The 22,014-nt window shown below is 41.3% G+C and overlaps 2 protein-coding genes across 3 annotated transcripts in view; one reads left to right on the top strand and one right to left on the bottom strand.

The window, feature by feature from the left end:
- Positions 1-22,014, top strand: part of Prkg1 (protein kinase cGMP-dependent 1) — a 1,176,530-nt gene that overhangs the window by 647,738 nt on the left and 506,778 nt on the right. The gene's annotated exons all lie outside the window — the stretch shown is intronic.
- Cstf2t (cleavage stimulation factor subunit 2 tau variant) lies at positions 16,670-20,328 on the bottom strand. The gene has a single exon (XM_021151358.2). It carries the CDS (start codon positions 20,164-20,166, stop codon positions 18,286-18,288), a length of 1,881 nt encoding a protein of 626 aa, XP_021007017.1. The 5' UTR covers positions 20,167-20,328; the 3' UTR covers positions 16,670-18,285.

Below are 22,014 nucleotides of genomic sequence, written 5' to 3'. Positions count from 1 at the left end.
CCCCCCCCCCCCCCCCCAAGCTTGTTCAACTGCATTCCTTATCAGATCAGGTCCACCTGCCTAGAGCTAGTCACACTCACGCTGGGCTAGGCCATCCTACATCAGCCTTCAAAACTGCCACGCAGAAATAGCCACAAGACTATCTGATGCAGGCAGTTCTTCGATGGAAGTTTCTACTTCCAGGTGAATCACGTTGACAAACAATCAAGTTCAGCCACACCTGTGGTCTTTTGGGACTATATTGATCAATTATTGACATCGTTTCTTATTTCTTTGGTTGTGTTTTTCTTTTGCATTTATTTGTAGAAAGCATTTGTAAATATTAGGAAGTATTTACCAAGCACAAGGCAGGAGTATTTTGTCCTTGCTTAGAAATACAAGGGTAAGGGCAGAGCTTTCCTATCCAGATGGCCTTGCTTCCTCACTTTCCCAACAGTCACTAATCTTGCTGCTGTGGCCCGGCAAAGACTCTGAGCTTGTTAATGCTAACATTTCACATGCATTTCCAAGACAATACTCTACACAAAAGAGGTGGATTTGCAAGTACAATTCCTACTGAGTATCTTTCTCTTTTACTACTCTATAACGTTTTAAAAAAATTACTGGGTCTGGTGAGATGGCTCAGTGGATAAGAGCACCCGACTGCTCTTCCGAAGGTCCAGAGTTCAAATCCCAGCAACCGCATGGTGGCTCACAACCATCCACAACGAGATCTGGCGCCCTCTTCTGGAGTGTCTGAAGACAGCTACAGTGTACTTATATATAATAAAAAAAAAAAAAAATTACTGGCATTTTTGTGGAGGGGGTGTGTTGAGGCAGGGTTTCTCTGTGTGGCCCTGGTTGTCCTGGAACTCACTCTGTACACAAGGCTGGGTTTCTGTTCTTTTTCTTTTCTTTAAAGATTTATTTATTATATTTAACTACACTGTAACTGTCTTCTGACACACCAGAAGAGAGCATTAGATCTCATTACAGATGAGCCACCATGTGGTTGCTGGGATTTGAACTCAGGACCTCCAGAAGAGCAGTCAGTACTCATAACCACTGAGCCATCTCTCCAGCCCATTTTTGTTCTTTTTCAAGACAGGATTTCTGCAGTCCTGGCTGTCCTTGAACTCACTCTGAACCACCTTCCTCTGCCTCCTGAGTACTGGGATTAAAGGTGTTTACCACCATGCCAGGCAACAATTTAGGTCTTAACCTTTACTACTAACAGGTTGAACTATCGCTAACTACATGTAGTTAGTGCTGCCAAGGCATAAGCATAGTTATGTAAGATTACATTTAAATTAGCTGTATAGTATCATGTATAAAATTGAAAATATATCTTCTTTGCTATCTTTATAAATACAAATTTTATAAGTAAAAATTTACAGAGAAATGCAATAGCTGAAAGTGAATGCTCTTCCAAATACCAACTGCTTTTACATGTCTTCTTATAAGGACGACATTTATATATTAAATTCATGCTGTTATTGTTAAAGTACTCTTTTTTATTAAGAGATCCTAAATAAAGCTGAAATTCCACAAAATAGATAGTATCTGGCTTTTAATGTAACTCAGAGTCATTGTAGCTTTGAGTTTCCATTTTAAAAAAGGGCATAGATAGATACACGATTTATGTTACTTTAAAAGTCTTCACTTGAACCTGTAAATATTTTATAAACACCTTTTTCCTCTGCATGTAAATTTGTAGGACTGTTTCCTTAAGTCCACTTCAGAAACACAGCTAGCTATGCGTGAACTCCAAACCAATAAATGAAGGTTAACTGACCCCATAAGGTTTGGATCTTTTTATTCTAAAGACATATATGTCATTGTACAGGGAAAGCAGGCAGGGGTGAGTAAATTTCACACTGCACTCAGAGCAAAAGCGTTTAAGACACATGCACTCTAGAAACAATATTATAATAAACTCAAACACTTCCTCCAACCTTGTTATATAGGCTTATTAAAGTGTGCCTCGGACAAAAGAAACATAGTTTTGGAAATCTCCCCTCTATTGTGCGGTGAAGCCGTAAGGCAGAGAAATAAATAAGCCACGGACGCTCACACTAGATCAAATCCTGATTCTATTTCTATTAGTTTGTCTAAATCAAGATTTCAGGAGCTTAGGTCAGAGTCGGCTGCCAAAAGGGTTTTCTCTACCAGATTGCTTTCCCCCTTGTTAACTCTGTTACATTTCTTCTTGTACAAAATACAGCTTTACTGTGTAAGTCAAGGGATACAGTGAGCTGCTGGCTTTGTTCCTATGCAGATCACTTTGGTTTAAAATACACCTGTGCCTTCTCTGTTAAAAAAAAACAAAAGAAAAAAAAAAAAAAACTCCCCTTTAGGAGTGCTCTTTTTCACTCTTTTGAGGACTGGGCCCCTAGAGTGTTGTTATTGTTGTTGTTTTGTTTTATTTTTGTCATCCTTGTTTATTTTGAGGTGGAAATAGTTGTGCTGATTTTTTTCATGTCTATAGATGGTTATCTTTCAATATCTAGAGAAGCAATTCTTTTTTTGTTGTTGTTTTTGTTTTCGTTTTCGAGACAGGGTTTCTCTGTATAGCCCTGGCTGTCCTGGAACTTACTTTGTAGACCAGGCTGGCCTCAAACTCAGAAATCCGCCTGCCTCTGCCTCCTGAGTGCTGGGATTAAAGGCGTGCACCACCACCCCCGGCTTAGAGAAGCAATTCTTAAATTCATGTTGTTTTCATACCTTCTAAATGCACACTGTGGTGTGTGTGTGTGTGTGTTCAGAATAACAACAAACCCTATCACATACACCACATTGAGAGCATATTATACACAGGCATGGTTTAAAGTGTGTTCTCAAACAGTTATTGCAACCACAGTGGGTGGTGATCATCCTAGTGTGCAGAATCAGAATAAGGCATTGAAATGAGTCATGTAAGTACCGCGTGCTAGAGGCACAATTTGAATGCAGATGGGGACCAAGCTCACTATGGAACATTGTATGTTCTCCCTGAAAAAGCACTTCCAGTTCGCCACAAAATCAACCAGAGTCTGTATAGCTATAAGCCTTGAAAACAATTCCCTGCCCTTTCTAAAGTATTCGACAAAAAAATTTAAAAATCACTGGCAATCCTCCCTTCTAGAACTGCACCTTGATTCCTACTTCAGGTCAGTTCTTAAATCATGAAAGAAATAATTCCTCTCATACATTAAAGACCTCGTCATCTCATTCTCTGTTTACCTATAATAAAAATGCTAAAATTAAGAAAAGGTTATTTCATCTGATTGCTCTATGTGTAGTAAGTGAATCACAATGGGTAGTAATAGAAATTTAATTCTAGCACTCAAGCAGAGGTGGGCAGATCTCTGTGAGTTCAAGGCCAGCCTAGTCTACTCATTGAGTTCCAGGACTACCAGGGTTCCCTAGAGAGACCCATCTCACCACCCTCTCCCTCAAACAAACAACAACAAAAAAAGAATACATAATGTAACAATTCCATTCCTGGTTTATACAGATAAGATGTGAAAACCCATGCATATAAATATAAAAGTAAATTTTACACACCTGATGTAACTGTTGTCTTGGAGGTCTACTGCCTCTGTCTGCTAACCTAGGCCTAGTCCGGAAAGCTTCTAGCCTCTGTACAATCTTATCTAGGCCAAAATGTTTTTAGCCTCTGAGACTGACTGAAACCCCTCTCCAAGCTGGCTGATTTCATCTGGCTTCTGACTTTTTGCTCTGCTTGGCTTCCTACTAAGGTTAGCAATATGTTCTCATCTAATCTTCTGGCTTCTTCTTTTGTTGGCTAAACAGACAGGAGGTCATCTACCTAGCTCACCTGCAGGCCCCAGAAGCAACCTTTAAAGCCCAAGGTTGGTTGTGGAATAGAGTCTGCACATGAGCAGCGGTGATGCCCATGTTCCCCTGTCATTTCACAGCCTCCCAGGCTTTGACATCAGTGCTGGCTTAGTTAGGGTTTCTATTGCTGTGAAGAGACACCATGACCGTGGCAACTCTTATAAAAGAAAACATTTAACTGGGGCTGGCTTATAGTTTCAGAGGTTTAGTCCAGTATCATCATGGTGAGACATCTGCATGGTAAGGTGCAGGCGGCAGACATGGTCTACAGAAGGAGCTGAGGGTTGCATACACACATACAGCAGCAGGCGACTGAGACACACTGGCCAGACTTATGCTTATAAGACCTCAAAGCCTACCTCCCCAGTGACATACTTCCTCCAACAGGCCTAAAATGCGTGCACTATGAGCAAGCATTGATACATGTGGGTCTATGGGGACCATTCCGATTCAAAGCTCTACAAACACCTAGATGTTGCTTTGAATTTAAATTATTTGCTGGGAAGGTTTTAAACGCAACCACTTAAACTCAATGTACACTTTTCCTCAAGAAAAACAAAAACCCTAATTTGATTGATTTTCGAATGTTAGTTTAGTTAGTTTATACCCTTAATTATATAAGATTCAAAGACTACCTTGAAAGGCACAAATTGCAGCATAGAGTTTGGAGACTATATCACATATTAGGGAGATCCTGGCCGGTTCGAGTTGTATTGGCTCTCTCCTAAGTTACTTTAGAAGACTTGGTGATTGGCTTCTGCCGTGGGTTATATTCTCACTGAATCGTAAGCAACATGCATGACCTTCCAGTTTTACAAATCCGCTTACTGCCTAGAGGATGAGGTATGTGAAAAATTCTTAGGAAATATCTCTGGCTTTTCAGAAGAGGAATGTCATCTTGCAATACAAAGTCAGCATTTTTGTGGGTAGTTTATCTTAGCAGTAGGACTTGCTGGAGTGAAGAAAAATTAAGATATTCTAACATAATTTTTATGAAAGAAATCATCCATCCCATGGAGGCATAACATGGCTATAACAATTTTTCATGTACAGTGTTTCAGGTGATAAGATATAATAAAATATGAGTGTATTATCTCCATAATTTTTATATAACTTCCTCTCTGCTCAGGAGAAAAAAATGAAAGGGTCATGTACATTGGCTAAATACACTCAAGTGTCTTTCCAAAACAACGTTAGCCGTGGCACTTAATGTTGGGTTTTTCATCAGGGCCAGTGTTCACATTATTATCATAAAGAAAACAGGATTTCTGCTCATGCGATTACTTGTTCAATATGGCTTCTAGCTGAAGTGTTCTCTCTAGATAGTTCTCAGACTGGGTGGGACTTTTTCCCACTCAGTTTGATTTTCTGTGTCACTGGATAAATTAAAACATCCTCCTATTTCCCATAATAGTAGTCTTTACGACACTTTGGTTTCGATTTTTTTATTTTAGAATTACTTTTAGGCAGTGTTTTGTCAAGGAAACTTTTGGCTACAGGTCCCTGGAGACTTTATTAAAATGTAAATTCTGACTCAGCAGGTCTGGGATGAAAAGCAAGATTGTTTCCCACATGCTCCCAGGTGATACCCATGCTGCTCATTCAAGGACCACTTTAATGAGGGAGGGATTAAAACACACCCCATTTGCTTGAGCTTTTAACCCCGGGGAGAGCAGGAGGGAGGAGGGCCCGAGAAAGGTGACAAGCTGCTGTCTTTCCTGGGTAATCCCTATGGAGAGGGAGGGCTGCAGATTAACAGTACCAAACCTAACATTTCCTGAGGGGGTTTTTCCCTTCCTTATCTGAAAAATTCCTGAGAAAACGGAAGGTTTGACATGATTTGTTAAAAATCCAAACTTCCTCTCAGTTGAAATGAGAGACAGAAAGATTCAGCCACTTATCCAAATATGTTTAAGGCAGTTTATTGGTTTTGTTTTGTTGAGGTGGGGCCTTACTATGTAACTCTGACTGTCCTAAACCTCTCTGTGCAGACCAAGCTGGCCTCCAACTCACAGATCCATCTGCCCACCCCTGCCTCCAGAGTGCTAGGATTAAAGGCATGTGGCTATCTCGATCTGCTAAAGTATTTAAAAAGTGATCTTGTCCCTGGAAGAATTTAACATTTATTTTTAACCCATTTTTAGAAAAATCTTTCTTAAGTGTTCAATAGTTTTCATAGAAATGACCTTTTATGTCAATACTTATGTCAACATACCTATGTCTTATCGATATTACCACAATAGCACAAGTAGGGTGTGAACTTATAGTAAAACACAATTGATGTCATATACACATACCTATTTTTAAACATTCAGGGCTGGAGAGATGGCGCTCTTCCGGAGGTCCCGAGTTCAATTCCCAGCAATCACATGATGGCTTACAACCGTCTGTAATGAGATCTGACGCTCTCTTCTGGTGTGTTCTGAAGACAGCAACAGTGTACTCTCTCTCTCTCTCTCTCTCTCTCTATATATATATATGTATATATATATATACATATATATATATATATACATATATATATATGTGTGTGTGTGTGTGTGTATACATCTTTTTAAAAATTCAACAGTTTTAAAGAAAGTCATTTATTTTTTGTATCATAGTTTTCAAATACATTCTGTTTACCTAGACGTAGGTCAATGACTATATAACACCACTCTGTGTGTGTGTGTGTGTGTATTTATGTTTTTTGAGGCAGGTTCTATGAACTTGCTCTGTAGACTGGGCTGGCCTTGAACTCAGAGATGTGTCTGTCTCTACCTCCCCCAATGTTGAGATTAAAGATGTTGAAATTAAAGATGTGTATCACCATAGCCCAGCTTCATATCTGCATACTATACTAACAAATAAAATTAATAGACATTTTCGGACAAACACAGTTGCTATAACTGTAACACAAGAATAATGAGTACCTTATGAATGGCAGCCATCAAGTTTCATGTATACATAGATCAATCTGCTCTGTAAACGATTGCAGAGTACAGCTCAATCCTATCAAATATTTAAGTTGTGTTCGGAGAGGGTAACTACACTTGACAACGCAAAAAGAAAGGAAGTGGGCCAGTGACATGGCTCAGTGAGTAAAAAGGCACTAGCCACTAAGGCTGACTGCCTGAGTTCGATCCCTGCATTTCACATGGTAAAAGACAAACAACTCCCACAGATTGTCCTCTGATTTCCATATGTTTTCACACACACACACACACACACACACACATATTGTGACAAAAAGCAAAGACATGAAAAAAACCTCAAAGAAATTGAAAAGAAAAAGGCCATTTTAGAGTATGTTTTGTGTAGGATTTCAATAATGTGCAGGAAACACCCACACCTACACACACAGAGATAACTGTAAAAAAATATTTTTTAAACAGGATATAGGTATTTGGGGTTAAAGGTTAAAGGTTCAAAAACTTTGTGAGAACAATATGTATTAATTGGACAGTTGTTGCTGTGGATTTCTTTGGCCAATATAGAACATCTATAATATTAACAATTTTTAGTTTTTGTTGTCATTTTGGTTTGTTTTGGGCTATTTTGTTGGTTGTTTTAACAGGCATAACCTTGATAAACCACTTGCCGAACACGTTCTCTTATTTTATACAGGTCAAACTAGACACTAATGAATCCAATGGCTTCTAATAGCCATGCGTTTCCACAAAAGAACACAGTTTTAAGACCCAAGTATTACAGGGATCGATTGGCAGCCTTATAACTCAAAGAAGAGGTTGAATCTGTCACAAGACTGGAAAAACATATACATTCAAAATACCAAGTTTTGAGAAAAATTGAGCTAGTCAAGTGAACCTGTGTAGGTTCAGTTGGTAGACAGGCTACTAATTCAGTAGTTCTTTCCTGAAGACTTTGAAAGAAAATATTTTGGTAATAAACTTAGTAACCATCCTAGGAGTTTTACCAACACATTTTTCTGTTACTGAAAACCAGATGATGGGATGGAGCCCCTCTTCTCTCATCACTGACTTAAAATGAAATCATGTTAGGTATGGGCTTAAAGAAAAGAAGTAAATTCTAATAGGCAATTTATTTTGTTTCTCCTTGCCAATATATGTAGTCATGCTATTTGCAACTATATTGATCTAACATGGGAGAATGTGTGATACCTACACTATAAAGTATTATTTTATGAATGTTAATATAGTACGACACAAAGCCAATAAAATCCCATCACATTAACTCAAGGTGTGCTATTTTTTAAATTGATACATATTTCAAGCTCTATTACAGCTAATGCTTAAGATGAAGGGATTTGAGAACTGAGTTATTGCAAATTAATTTTTTTCTGAGGAAGATTAATTCGAAACCTTCTCATTAATGCCCACAAGAAACTTGTAAGTGGATTCAGAAATTGGTATAAGTCGCTTCACATTAACTGCAGGCAGTAAGATGAGGTAAGACGTGTGTGTGTGTGTGTGTGTGTGTGTGTGTGTGAAATGGTTCGTACACTTTTATAGATTTTTCATGTAATGAGAGAATTCTGCTTAAAACAGCTAATTAAGTAAGAGAGACACAATGGTTAGGAAGAAACTGTTTTAATTTCTCTAAGTCTATAGTATTGTCCATTCTACTGAGGCAGGCCACAAATCATTAACCTAGCAGATTTAGGGCGGGAAAGAAAAATCACTTCTTTGATAATCTGAAGTTCATTCCAATGCTTGTAAATAGTGTACATACACATATTATATAACAAAAGTATTTATAATAAAAGGACTTAGTATATTTTATTCCACCTGCTGAATATTGTACTTACCTTTAGGGCTTAAGTCGAGTCAGTTATAAAGAAATATTTTCCTATGCAGCTGGTAACTACTTGGGTTGCTTTACTATTTACAAAGTACTTGGTGTGTTTTTTAATTTCTGATAGTGTGACTGTATTAGTCAGGGTTCTCTAGAGTCACAGAACTTATGGGTCATCTCTATATAGTAAAGGAATTTGTTGATGACTTACAGTCTGCAGTCCAACTCCCAACAATGGTCAGCAGCAGCTATGAAGGGAAGTCTAAGGATCTAGCAGTTGCTCAGTCCCACAAGACAAGCAGGTGAAGGAGAGAGTAAATCTTCCTTCTTCCAATGTCCTTATGTAGGTCTCCAGACAACCAGGAATAGACACCACAATCCACCCCTTGTCAACTTGACACAAATAATATCTCATATGCACATGAAACAATAACAAGGTCATGAATTTGCCTAACATGATATAACTATGCTTCGTACAATCACAAATGCATTTGTAAATTTACAATGGGACAATGTCCCTTGGGAACATTCTTAGTGTCTCAACTTAAATACCAATTGATGTTAAAGAAATTAGAAGAAAAAGCAAGTGTATTCATTAGCAAAATAAGACAGAAGCATTCATATTACTTTATAATCCTTGTTTCTGCAACTGGTTATGTGGCCTTATTTGGTATTTATAACTACCTTCCTCTACTACCCATTCTGTATTTCCTTCACCCTTGGCAAGCACCTCAGCAGGTCTTGGCTCTTTTTCTGGAGGATTGACCCATACCTTCATTCCTAATGGGTCTGTGTCCTTTGTCATCCTGCTTGGATTAGGCTGTTGTAGTTTCCTATTGACTTTAATCACAGGAAATGGTACTAAGAGATACTCTAAGGGATCTCTTACACTCCAGACATAATCTTGCTTACCTCCATTGTGGAGAGGTAATCCAACTTCCCCATGGTAATCTGGATCTATCTCCCCTCCTAACACTGTTATTCCTTTCTTACCCTGTTGGTTTAAGGGCATTAGAAGCCCAAAATGACCAGGGGGAAGTCTGAGCTTCCAGTTCAATGTTGTGGCTCCTGGTATGAGCCCTCCCCCATCTGGAACCAAAACTTCTAGGCCAGCAGAACCTAGAGTTATGGGGACAGGAAGCAAATTTTCCTAGAGGGTCACTAGGAGTGATAGTGATAGTGAGTGGAACTATTCCCCTTTCCACCCCTTGATTCCTGGACTAATGGATCCTGGCTATGGGGGCAACTGCTGATTCAAAGCATATACTGCCTTCTGAAGAACTCTGCCCCAGCCCTCCATGTTGTTGCTACCTAATTCAGCGCTGTCACTGTGTCTTCAAAAGGTCATTACATCTTTCTATCAGACCAGCTGCTTCAGGATGATGGGGAACATGGTAAGACCAGTGAGTTCCGTGATTGTGGGCCCACTGTCACACATCTCTGGCTGTGAAATGAGTTCCTTGGTCAGAAGCAATACTGTGTGGAATACTGTGAATATTCATATATGACAGAATAAGGCATTTTGTCAATCCATGGATGGTGGTTTTAGCAGAAGCATTACGTGCAGGAAAGGCAAATCCATAACTAGAATAAGTATCTACTCCTGTAAGAACAAAACACTGTCCTTTCCACAGAGGTAGTAGTGGTCCAATGTAGTCAACCTGCCACCAGGTTGCTGGCTGGTCACCTCGAGGAATGGTGCCATATCTGGGGCTCAGTGTTGGTTTCTGCTGTTGCCACATCTGGCATTCAGCAGCAGCTGTAGCCAGGTCAGCCTTGGTGAGTAGAAGTCCATGTTGTTGAGCCCAAGCATAACCTCCATTTTGGCCACCATGACCACTTTGTTCATGTGCCCATTGAGCAATGACAGGGATGGCTGGGGAAAGAGGCTGACCTTCCACAGAACGGGTCATCTTATCCACTTGATTACTGAACTCCTCCTCGGCTGAAGTCACCTTTTGGTGAGCATTTACATGGGACACAAATATCTTCACATCCTTTGCCCATTTGGAGAGATCTATCCACATACTTCTTCCCCAGATGTCTTTCTCACCAATTTTCCAATCATGATCTTTCCAAGTCCCTGACCATCCAGCCAATCTATTGGCTACAGCCCATGAGCCAGTGAATAATCATACATCTGGCCATTTCTTCTTCCAAACAAACTGTAATATCATGTATATTGCCTGAAGTTCTGCCCACTGTGAAGATTTTCCTTCACCTGTATCTTTCAGGGTTGTCCCAGAAAGGGGTTGTAATGCTGCAACTGTCCACTTCTGGGTGGTGCCTGCATAGCGTGCAGAGCCATCAGTAAACCAGGTCCTAGTCTTCTTCTCTTAGGTCAGCCGGTCATAGGGAACACCCCATATAGGCATATGCTTGCCAGCAGATGGCATTGTAATAGGGGTAGAAACCATAGGCATTTGAGTAACTTCTTCATGTGACTTGCTTGTGCCTTCAGGACCTGCTCAGGCCTGATCTAGTATATACCACTTCCATTTGATAATAACTGCTGTTGTGTGAGTCCCACTTTATGAATTGCAGTGTCTGATAGCACCCAGCTCATGATGGCTAGTTCAGGTGGTTGCATAGTAACTTGGTGTCCTATTGTCAGTGCTTTTAACCGCTGAGCCATCTCTTTAGCCTGGTGTCCTATTGTCAAATGTTCAGTTTCCACTAAGGCCCAATAGCAGGTCAAGAGCTGTTTTTCAAAGGGGTAATAGTTGTCTGCAGATGATGGTAGAGCTTTGCTCCAAAATCCCAAAGGTCTCTTCTGTGATTCACCTACAGGGGCCTGCCAGAGGCTCCAAACAGCATCTCTATCTGCCACGGACACCTCAAGTACCATCGGGTCTGTTGGATCATATGGTCCAAGTGTACAGCAGCCTGGACCTGTTGAAGAGCCTTCTCCTGTTCCAGGCCCCACACAAAGCTAGCAGCTTTCCAAGTCACTTGGTAAATAGGCTTGAGTAACACACCCAAGTGAGGAATGTGCTGTCTTCAGAATCCAAGTAGACTACTAAACTTGTGCTTCTTTCTTGGTTGTAGGAGGGGCTAGGTACAATAACGTATCTTTCACCTTAGAAGGAATATGTCTGCATGTCCGACACCACTGTACTCCTAAGAATTTCACTGAGGTAGATGGTCCTTGAATTTTGGTTGGATTTGTTTCCCATCCTCTGATATGCATATGTGTCCAAAGTAGTTGCTACTTCCTGCTCACTTGGTCCAATCAGCATAATGTCATCAATATAGTGCACCAATGTGATATTTTTTTGGAACAGACAAATGATCAAGATCCCTTCTAACTAAGTTATGACACAGGGCAAGAGAGTTAATATATCCTTGAGGCAAAATTTTAAAGGTATACTGCTGACCTTGCCAAGTGAAAGCAAATTGCTTCTGGTGGTCCTTATGGACAGGTACTGAGAAGAAGGCATTTGCCAGATCAATAGCTGCATACCAGGTGCCAGGAGATGTGTTAATTTGCTCAAGTAACAAAACTACATCTGGTACAGCAGCTGCAACTGGAGTTACTACCTGATTTAGTTTTTGATAGTCAACTGTCATTCTCCATGATCCATCTGTCTTCTGCACTGGCCAAGAGTTAAAGGGAAATGTGGTGGGAACCACCACCCCTGCATCTTTCAAGTCCTTGATAGTGGCAGTAATTTCTGCAATTCCCCCAGGAATGCGATATTGTTTTTGATTCACTATTTTCTTTGGCAGAGGCAACTCTAAAGGCTTCCATTTAGCCTTTCCAACCATAATAGCCCTCACTCCACAGGTCAGGGAACCAATGTGAGAATTCTGCCAATTTCTGAGTATATCTATCCCAATTATACATTCTGGAACTGGAGAAATGACCACAGGATGTGTTCGGGGACCTACTGGACCTACTGTGAGTCGGTTATCAGTCAAAACTCCATTAATCACCTGTCCTCTATAAGCCCCTACTTTAACTGGAGGGCCACAGTGTTTCTTGGGATCTCCTGGGATCAGTGTCAATTCAGAACCAGTATCCAATAGATCCCGGAAAGTCTGATTATTTCCTTTCCCTCAGTGTACAGTTACCCTTGTAAAAGGCTGTAGGTCGGGCTGGCAAGATGGTTCAGGGGGTAAGAGCACTGACTGCTCTTCTGAAGGCCCTGAGTTCAAATCCCAGCAACCACATGGTGGCTCACAACCACCCATAATGAGATCTGATGCCTTCTTCTGGTGTGTCTGAGGTTAGCTACAGTGTACTCACATATAATAATAAATAAATCTTTAAGACAAACAAAAAAGGCTGTAGGTCTCTCTGGGGAAGAACTGGAGAAAGGCTAACAGCAAAATAGGTGTCTTATCATGATCCTTCCTCAGGGGAACCTGGCCACCCCTTCATGCAAGGGGTTCTGGGATCTGCAAACTGGCTCAAGTCTGGAAATTGATTCACTGGCTGGGATTGCTTTTTTGCCATGATCTAATATAGTCTTTCTTTCATTTGTTTGAGAATTTTTCTGCTTATACAGATCAAACAGATATGCAGTAGGCTTCCTATCTATTTCATACCTGGAAATACCATGATTGGTTAGTCAGCACTAAAGGTCCAAAGGAGTCATGCCATTATAAATTTCACCTCTCCTGTTCTGACCATTAAGGGTTATGTCATTATAAACATTGTTTTGTCTACTCTGTTCATTATAATAACTACAATCACCGTGTCTCTGGTGATTCAATGTTGCCACCTGGCCCTTGTTACCTCAGGGCCCAATTAAACCCATTGAATTTAATTCATCTATTTGGGTAGCAGCATCTCTAACCCTAAGGTCTGGCACAAGGAAAAGGGCAACAACAAAACTCTTCAAATGTGCTGGTGTCCCCCTCACCAGTTTGTGTCTTATGGGGCTGGTGAAGGGCATATCTTCTGGACCTTTCCATTGTGGAGGATTAAATTTTATACAACGCATCCACTCTAGCATTGCAATTTCCCTGAGTCTTAAAATCCCTTCCTCAATACTAAGCCAAGGGATATCAGGTATCTCCAGCTCTTCTTCTGTAGGCCATCTTTTGATAAACACTTCAGCCAACCATTCAAACAAATTTCTGACACCTTTTTTTTTAAACTGTTCAAGCTCCCATATTAAACCTAGAATCTCCACTCAGTGGGCCCATGTGAATAAACTCAGCCTGCTCTAGTTTTATGTTCTGTCCACCATTATCCCATGCCCTTAAAATCCATTCCCACACATATTCCCCAGACTTCTGCTTGAATGAATTAGCAAACTCATTAAGCTCCTTAGTATTGTAGCACACTTCCTCACGGACTACACTTTTTACCTCCCCTCTAGGGGCCTGTTTAGCCTTGAGTCTGGCTATAGGTCTAGAAGAAACTATAGGTGGACCTTGAGAAACATCAGTATTGTCTTGTCTAGCATTTTCTTCAGTGAAAGTCACTACTGGTTTATCAGACTCTGGGGGATTAATTTCCTCATGTGAGGAAGGAGGAGTGGGGCTGAAGGTACTACTTCCTCAGGTGGGGCAAACCCTTGAGAATCTGAAGATTCAAAATGCTCAGCTTCAACAGGGTCTTCCCACACATCCCCATCTCAAGTTATAGGATTCCATTCTTTGCCAATTAATGCCCTTACTTTAACTGCTGACACCCTCTGAGGCTGAGACTTGAATTTTTCACTGTAATTCAGCCAACCTTATGTTTGCTTCAGTTTGATTTTCTGCAACTTGAGCTCTATAGCTGCAGGAGAGAAGATTATCTTCAAGGACACACTTAGCAACTTTTAGATTGTTTACTTGTGTCTGGAGCCGTTCAATTTTATCACACAACTTCGTTTCCTTCATCGTTTTTTCTCGAGAGCAACCAGCCAGTAAAATAATTTTCCTATTTTTTCCCCATCTTGTAGAAAGCTTTGTACACCGAATCACGTAATTCATTAAGATAATCAAGGGCATTAGCTTCTTTAAGCTTGAAATATAATTTCAACCACGGGTCTTCACAATTCTGAGCTCCCAGGAGGCAGAGAATCTAGAGAGGTTTCAATATTTGAAGGTGCTGGTGAATCAACAAGTGAATTCCAGATTTTTAAAAGATTCATCCTTATACTTCTGCTCCTCTAGAACCACTCCCAGTACCAACTTCTGTATTATTAGTCAGGGTTCTCTAGAGTCACAGAATTTATGGGTAATCTCTATATAGTAAGGGAATTTGTTGATGACTTACAGTCTGCAGTCTAACTCCCAACAATGGTCAGCAGCAGCTGTGAATGGAAGTCCAAGGATCTAGCAGTTGCTCAGTCCCACACGGCAAGCAGTTGAAGAGAGTAAATCTTCCTTCTCCCAATGTCCTTATGTAGGTCTCCAGCAGAAGGTATAGCCCAGATTAAAACTGTGTGCCACCATGCCTTTAACTCCAGATAACCTTGAACTCAGAGATCTCCCTGTCTTAATCTTCTGGAATTCATAGCCACTATGCCTCAAGATCTCCATGCCAAGATCCAGATCAGAAACTTCTATCTCCTAGCCTCCAGATTAGGGTCACTGGTGAGCCTTCCAATTCTAGATCTAGTTCATTCCAGATATAGACAAGTTGACAACCAGGAATAGCCACTACAGTGACCTTGTCTCAAAAAGTAAGCGTTTCAAACCGGTAAGCATTCAGAATGTATAAATGTACACAACAGATAACAAGATCTTATCATTAGATTTTATATTAGATCTAAAATAAGTATTTAAAAATACTATACATCAATACTATATACCTAAATAGCACTTCTTATTGATATTAATTATATCTATAGCTTTAATATAAATAATTTCCTCAATATAAATCACTTCTTGGCATTTCTGATAACACCCTGATGAGAGTAAAATGTTTCAACTGGAGAAGTCTGTTTAGATTAACTGAAGAAATAAAGCAGGGGCCAAAATTCTTTGTGAGGACTCAGATGTGACTGCTAATTCAGTTTCCCTGTCACAATAGGTGGCTGCGCATAATTGTCCTAAGACCTCATTAGACCTAAGAGAAAAGCCTGACACACCATAGGAAATGAGGTTCTTCAAGCTTTCTTAATGTCCCACCACAGTATGGATAACCAAGCTTTGCAAGCTGTGATACACATTCTCAAAAATGTTTTCTATTTATGTTATGTTAACCATCTCACTTAGATTAAATCACCTTTGCCAGATCTACTACTCAGTGTATGTATACCTTACATACAGATTTACAAGTTCCAGAAAATGACATTCGTCCATCATCAGTAACAGAGGAAAAGGCTATTGTGAAGACACTTAGTGAAAGTCAGTTATGATATAATCCCCCAAAGCATGTACTGCCTGAGTGTAAGAAACCCTTAAGAAAGTTTGTAATCAGTATTATATTCCATCACCTTCAGTGATACTGTCAACAAATTTGTGTACCAGATAGTTTGAGTTAGTCTCCTATAAATGAATCAAGGCCCTTTATTTCCTGTATCAATCAATACCAGAATCTGTAAGTACTTAATTAGAAATGAGAAACTATTTTGGCTAATGTGGCCCTGGGTAGCCACAACTCCTTACACAGCCAAGGAAGACCCTGAAGTCTTTATTCTCCCTTTGCAGATTACAGGTACTCTTTTCTAATTTGTGTCTTAATGCAAAGAACTGTTATATTTTGTTTTGTGATGAATCTAAGTCCTTTGAGGATAAACTTGTTCTTAATGAGATTCTTTTCCAACCAAAATTGGATGTTTTATCCTTCCTTTTCATCTTTTACTATAGTGTATACTCAAATGAGTAAGGTACTTCCCAGGACCCCTGTTTTCTATTACAAGTACAACTTGGGGGCTGTGAGTAAAGTGAACACAATCCTTCCCAGTACAAATGCTGTCAGTGCTTAAGAAGCTGGAACACAGTATTCCAAAGGACACAGCATGTCTGACGTGGGAGGTATCACAATGGACTGGCAGTGTCTTTGTACTATTCCAGCTGTTGAGCTACATAAAGAATAATTAAAGGTATTTTCACCAGTTTCCTTAGCTTCACCTTTTTCTACGTATGTATGCATGTATCCCTTAAAAAGTTCCTGGTGTATTAAATAAAATGAAACATACAAAATACCTTAATTATACAACCTGTTTATTTAATTTTCATTAAACAATGCAGAGATTTTCTTATAACAAAGACTATAAGAAGTTTTGGGCTAGCAACCGCAATTTCGAAAGCAAGCAATTGGAATTAGCCAGAACTAGCACAAAAGTACAAAACACAAACCAACTTCAGCAAAGGAGAAGCAGAGGAAACCACAGAGAGTTTAACACTAGCACAAAAAACTAAGTCGATGGAAAATAGCCTAGGAATGAAAACTCTGTACACTTAAAATGCTCCAACTTTCCAAGGACAAAATAACCCCTTGAGTCAGCTCTCTCCCCAAGGCTACTCGTCCCTCTGTAGCTGGGTATTTAGTTTCCTACAGAGGACTATCACTTGGTCAAGTGGTAACTTGTGCTTGTTTCTGCTCATTAACTAGATATGACATGGTGTCTAGGTGCCACACACTTAATGTCAAAAAATAGTATGGTAGCTCTAAAGGAAATGTATTAAGTTCCACATTCCTTATTTTAAAACACATCTGATAGGAATGTATGTTATGACCAAATGGCTCTTGAGAGTTCTAAGAAATAAAATACTAAGTTGAGCAGAGCTGTCAGACCACTTGGGCCTCGGTTCTAGTTAAGGTGATGGCAGGAAAATACTTTGTGAAAGTTATCAAACTGTAAGACACATCAAAATGCGAAGACTAAGATTTTTTTAACTTCTGATTCCTGCTGACCAAATGGATTCCATCTGTGTATGGATACTGGTTTATTAAGAACCTGGGTGGAAGCTTTACTAAAAAACCCCCCATTACTCAAGAAAGTCCGACCCCATGTCTAACTGCTTCTTTTAGATGACATGAAAAAACTACTTACAACCAGACTTGGAGCTTAAGAATTTTTTCAGAGAAATGTATTAGGAAATCACTTGAGTCTCCTCAGAGGCTTTATATAATTCAGCTGAAACTACAACTATTCTGCAAAATCACCAGGTGGGACCAGGCAAGAATATTAGTTGTCTCAAAAAAGTCAGGTAAAAATGAAAATTACCTTTTTACAGATAACAATGCTAAAAAAACAAAACAAAACAAACCTACATCTACACCACAGACTGTTAGTTCCAATATTTCAAAATAACTCCAAAATAACTAAACATTAATCTTATTATTCTACAGTATTTTGGTTTACCAAAAAGTGTATCTTAACATTCTGACATTGTTTAATATACAACCAAAAACCTTTAAACCGTCTTAGGATATCAATACTGTAACAAGTCACTTTCAATTTTTATGTAGTTCCCAGCTTACTCGGGATTTTTTAAGACGCAGTTAACAAAGTGCAGACATGTTATTCCTCCTGCATCTTCCTCATAGCCTTACTTGGTGGATGATGTAGTTATTTTCAGGGTATGTGGTAGAGTAACAGTGACAAAGTGAACAGGCCCACTCCTTCCACTCCATAACCTCCATCAAAAAGCTAAAAGGGAAGCAGAAAGTGACAGGACTAGAAGAAAGATTAAGATCTAGGGAGAAGGAAACCTTAAATGGTTAGTGTGCGAACACAGAAGACAGCTTTTTGCATCACTTCATGCCACAGAATCAACTCTGAAGGAGTAACTAAGTGCTTCCTAGTTGAAAACCATTCAAGAAGCCCCAGTGGATTTCTGGATTTGTTCCTTTAAAATCAAAATGCTCTGCCTTTGCTCGGGAGGCAGCATGGCAATCTGATCCGCAGTCAGCTGGAGAACCTGCATGATCAAAGCTGCTTTTTCTTGATCTTGTGGAGTTACCTGGCTCTGCCCAGGGCTAAAACTGCTAGGCTGGCCTCCACCTTGCTTATTGGCTCCTTGCATGCCAGCTCCCTGCATCCCTCCTTGCATGCCTGTTCCCTGCATCCCCCCTCCTTGCATGCCTGCTCCTTGCATCCCTCCTCCTTGCATACCTGCTCCCTGCATCCCTCCTCCTTGTATACCTGCCCCCTGCATGGTACCTCCAGGATTTCCCACTCCTGCAATATTTGGAACCTGTCTAGGTCCCTGAGGGCCACCTGCCCCCATATTAATAGGGCCAGGACCCTGGATTCCACCAGTCATCGGACCTCTGGAACTAGGGCCAGGGCCCCTCATCTCTAGTCCTCTTGCATCCATGCCTCTTGCTTCCATCCCTCTGGTTTCCATCGGGCAGGTCTCCATCCTTCTCTCCATTCCTCGTGGCTCCAAGACCTCAGTTTCCATGGGCCGAGTCTCCATCCCTCGAGATTCTCTACCTCCTCTACCATCCATAGGTAGACCTCTCTGATCTATCATGGGACCTCTGGGCTCTCCAATTAGCATTCTGGGATCTGCTGCCAATGGTCCTCCTCTCATATCATGTGAGGCAGGGCCACGGTTGTCATGACCATGATGCATTGGAGGACCCTGATGGGGTGGTCCCATATAACCCCTGGGCTCTACTTCTCCAGTCACTGAGAGCAAAGTCCCTCCACGTGGGTCATTTGGAGCATCTCCCAGTAGTCCTCGAGGAGGTATGCCACCAGAAGGCATGGGTCCACGAGGCATCGGAGGTCTAGGATCTGATATCTGCATCTGTCCTCGCTCTAGGGGCACTGGACCAACCACTGGCATGCCAACTTGTGGCTGCATTGCTCCTCCCGGAGTTAAGGAACCAGGTCCAGGAACTGCAGCTGGTATTGGCCCCGGAGCTGGAATTCCTCCCTGGATAGAGGTCTGCATCAGAGGTGGAATGTCCTTCACAGGTCTTCTTGGCAGATGCTGAGGCTGAGGGGCAGGAGGATTCTGTTGGTTCAACATGACGTTAGGTCCCGGGCAGAGGCCAGGGGCAGGGCCGGGGCCAGGGCCGCCAGGCCCACTAGGCCCAGGCCCTCCAGGGCCAGGTCCAGAGACAGGCTGAGATTTGCCTGGGATCAGTGGTGTGACATGTATCTTACGATGCAAAATTTTCAGGGCAATCTCTGGATCCATGATTCTCATTACCACTTGTGCCTGCAGCAAAGCATACGCCAACTGTGGGTTCTGAAGTAGCATGTTTCGAGCTTCCTGGTGACTGTTCTGGACACACAACTTCATCTGCTTCATGAGCTCAAACATCTGCTCTGGGGGCAAGCTGGCGACTGCTCTAGTAATCGATTCTGGAGCATCTTCTGGGTCGATAGGGTCCCCATAGGGGGAGTCAATGATGGGGGCCGCCGGGCCTAAGCTCTTTAACTCCTCCTTGTTCTTTTCGCTGGCGGCATTGTCCACTCGAAGCGCTCTCCCACTAAACTCTCGCCCATTGAGGTTCCGCATGGCACTGAGCGCAGTCTCCTGGTCTTGGTACTCGCAGAAGCCATAACCCTTGGGCTTCCCAGTCTCTCTATCGTAGACGAGACGGAAACTGACAACTGAACCAACCTCCGAGAAAATGTCCTTTAACTGCTCCTCCGTCGCCTCATACGGAATGTTCCCCACGAACACCGAACGCAGCGATCGATCCATGGCTGGGTCTCTGACCGCCAAACTCGACATGATTGCTGCCGAGCGGACAGCAGAGATTGAATTCGTCTAAGGGTCGTCCTCTGGCGAACCACACTTCCGCTCTGTAACGGAAGCAGATAGCAAGCTCCGGACAGAAACCTTTCTGTTAGGAATCTGTAGTTCCGTTAGGCCGCAGACACTGCTTCCTGAGACCGGATTAATTTATCTAACGCCTTCCGCCCCGGGCCGTGAGCTCGGTTGTCCGCGCCTACTTACTGACAACAGATTCCGTTCCATGATCCTATTGGTCGAGTTTTCCCGGCGTCCCGCCCCCTCTTCCTGCGGGCACAGGATGTACTACGACTGACCTCATTAAAAATGGCGGATCCGGCTTCCATGGGGTAACCGGCAGCGTCTGTGTCTCCACACACCCGGGGCTGTTTTCATTGCGTTCCACGGGCCGGAAACCGCCAGCCGGAAACTGATTTAAGGCTTAATGTGTTTTCATAGCTTTCGTTTAGTGTAGGATAATAGAAATATTTTAAATTATATTCAATATTATGAGGTAAAAATGTTGATATTTATCCCTTAAAATAGCTTAACAACATTAAAAACAATTCTCGCAAAGATAAAATAGCGCTTCTGTCAGCCGCAGCCCCACCCCCAAGCTATGGCTTGTTCAAACTGTTAGCAGGTCCAGGGTCTTCCCTGGTATCTTCTGTGTGCGCAGGTTGTTGTGTGATCATTTCTCTCCCCTTACAAAATTTAATTGACATCAATGCTAAAGTGGAATTAACTAAAAAGTACGACTGCAGAGTATGGATTAATCGACTAAACTTTTATTGTACACATATAAGTAGTTGTGATTTTATTTATTTTTTATTTAGAGACAAGGTCTCTATGTAGTCCTGGCTGTCCTGGAGCTCAGGCTGACCTCCAACTCCCAGAATCCTCCGCTGGGATTAAAAGCATGCACCACCACCGCCCAGTTCTCTTGCCAGTTTTGTACTTTGAATGCTGCCATTTTTTTTTTTTTTTTTTGAAATGACCAATACATAATTTTCACTGTTTTAACTTGGAAAAAAAAATTCAAAAAATATCATGGTTTATATTTTGCTTTGTTCTTGGTTTTGTTTTTGTTTTTTGAGACAGTTTGTGTAGCCCTGGCTGCCCTAGAACTTAGTCTGAAAATGAGGCTGGCTTTGAACTCAAGATCCACCTACCTCTGCCTCCCAAGTGCTGGGCTTAAAGGAGTGGGCCACTACACCCAGATATGTGTTATGTTTTGAAGAAAAATGTAGATGGTATATTTTTACATTCAGTTTTCAATCAATTCAATAAATTAAGGTATCAGGTATACTAAAACATTCTTTTTTATTTTAATACAGGGCCCCTCTACAGCCCAGGTTGGCCTGAAAAATTCACTGTGTATGTAGTTTAAGCTGTCTTCAAATTTGCAATCCTCCTGCTTCTCCCAGTGTATGCTGGGATTAGAGGCAAGCACCACAAGCCTTGTCTTTACCTGACTGTCAAAGAAAACACAGTAATCAAACAAACCAAGCAACACGTGGGGCCTATGAGATACTTAAAGGTTTTAAAACATTAAATAAAACATTCACCATAAATTGGACATGACGGCTCACCTTTAATCCTAGCACTTGAGATACTTCCAGGACATCCCGCTCTTTATTTCTAGTTCCAAGCTGGTGATGGTTACACTGAGAGACAATCAACACTTTAACACTTGTGTCTGTTAAATACTATTATCTTAGTCCCTTGTAGAAATGGTGTTTAAGCCAGGCAGTGATGGTGCACACCTTTAATCCCAGCACTTGGGAGGCAGAGGCAGGTGGGTTTCTGGGTTCAAGGCCAGCCTGGTCTACAGAGTGAATTCCAGGA

This window comes from Mus caroli, chromosome 19 (genome assembly GCF_900094665.2).
Source record: "Mus caroli chromosome 19, CAROLI_EIJ_v1.1, whole genome shotgun sequence".
NCBI lineage: Eukaryota > Metazoa > Chordata > Mammalia > Rodentia > Muridae > Mus > Mus caroli.
This window is presented reverse-complemented; position numbering and strand designations above follow the sequence as displayed.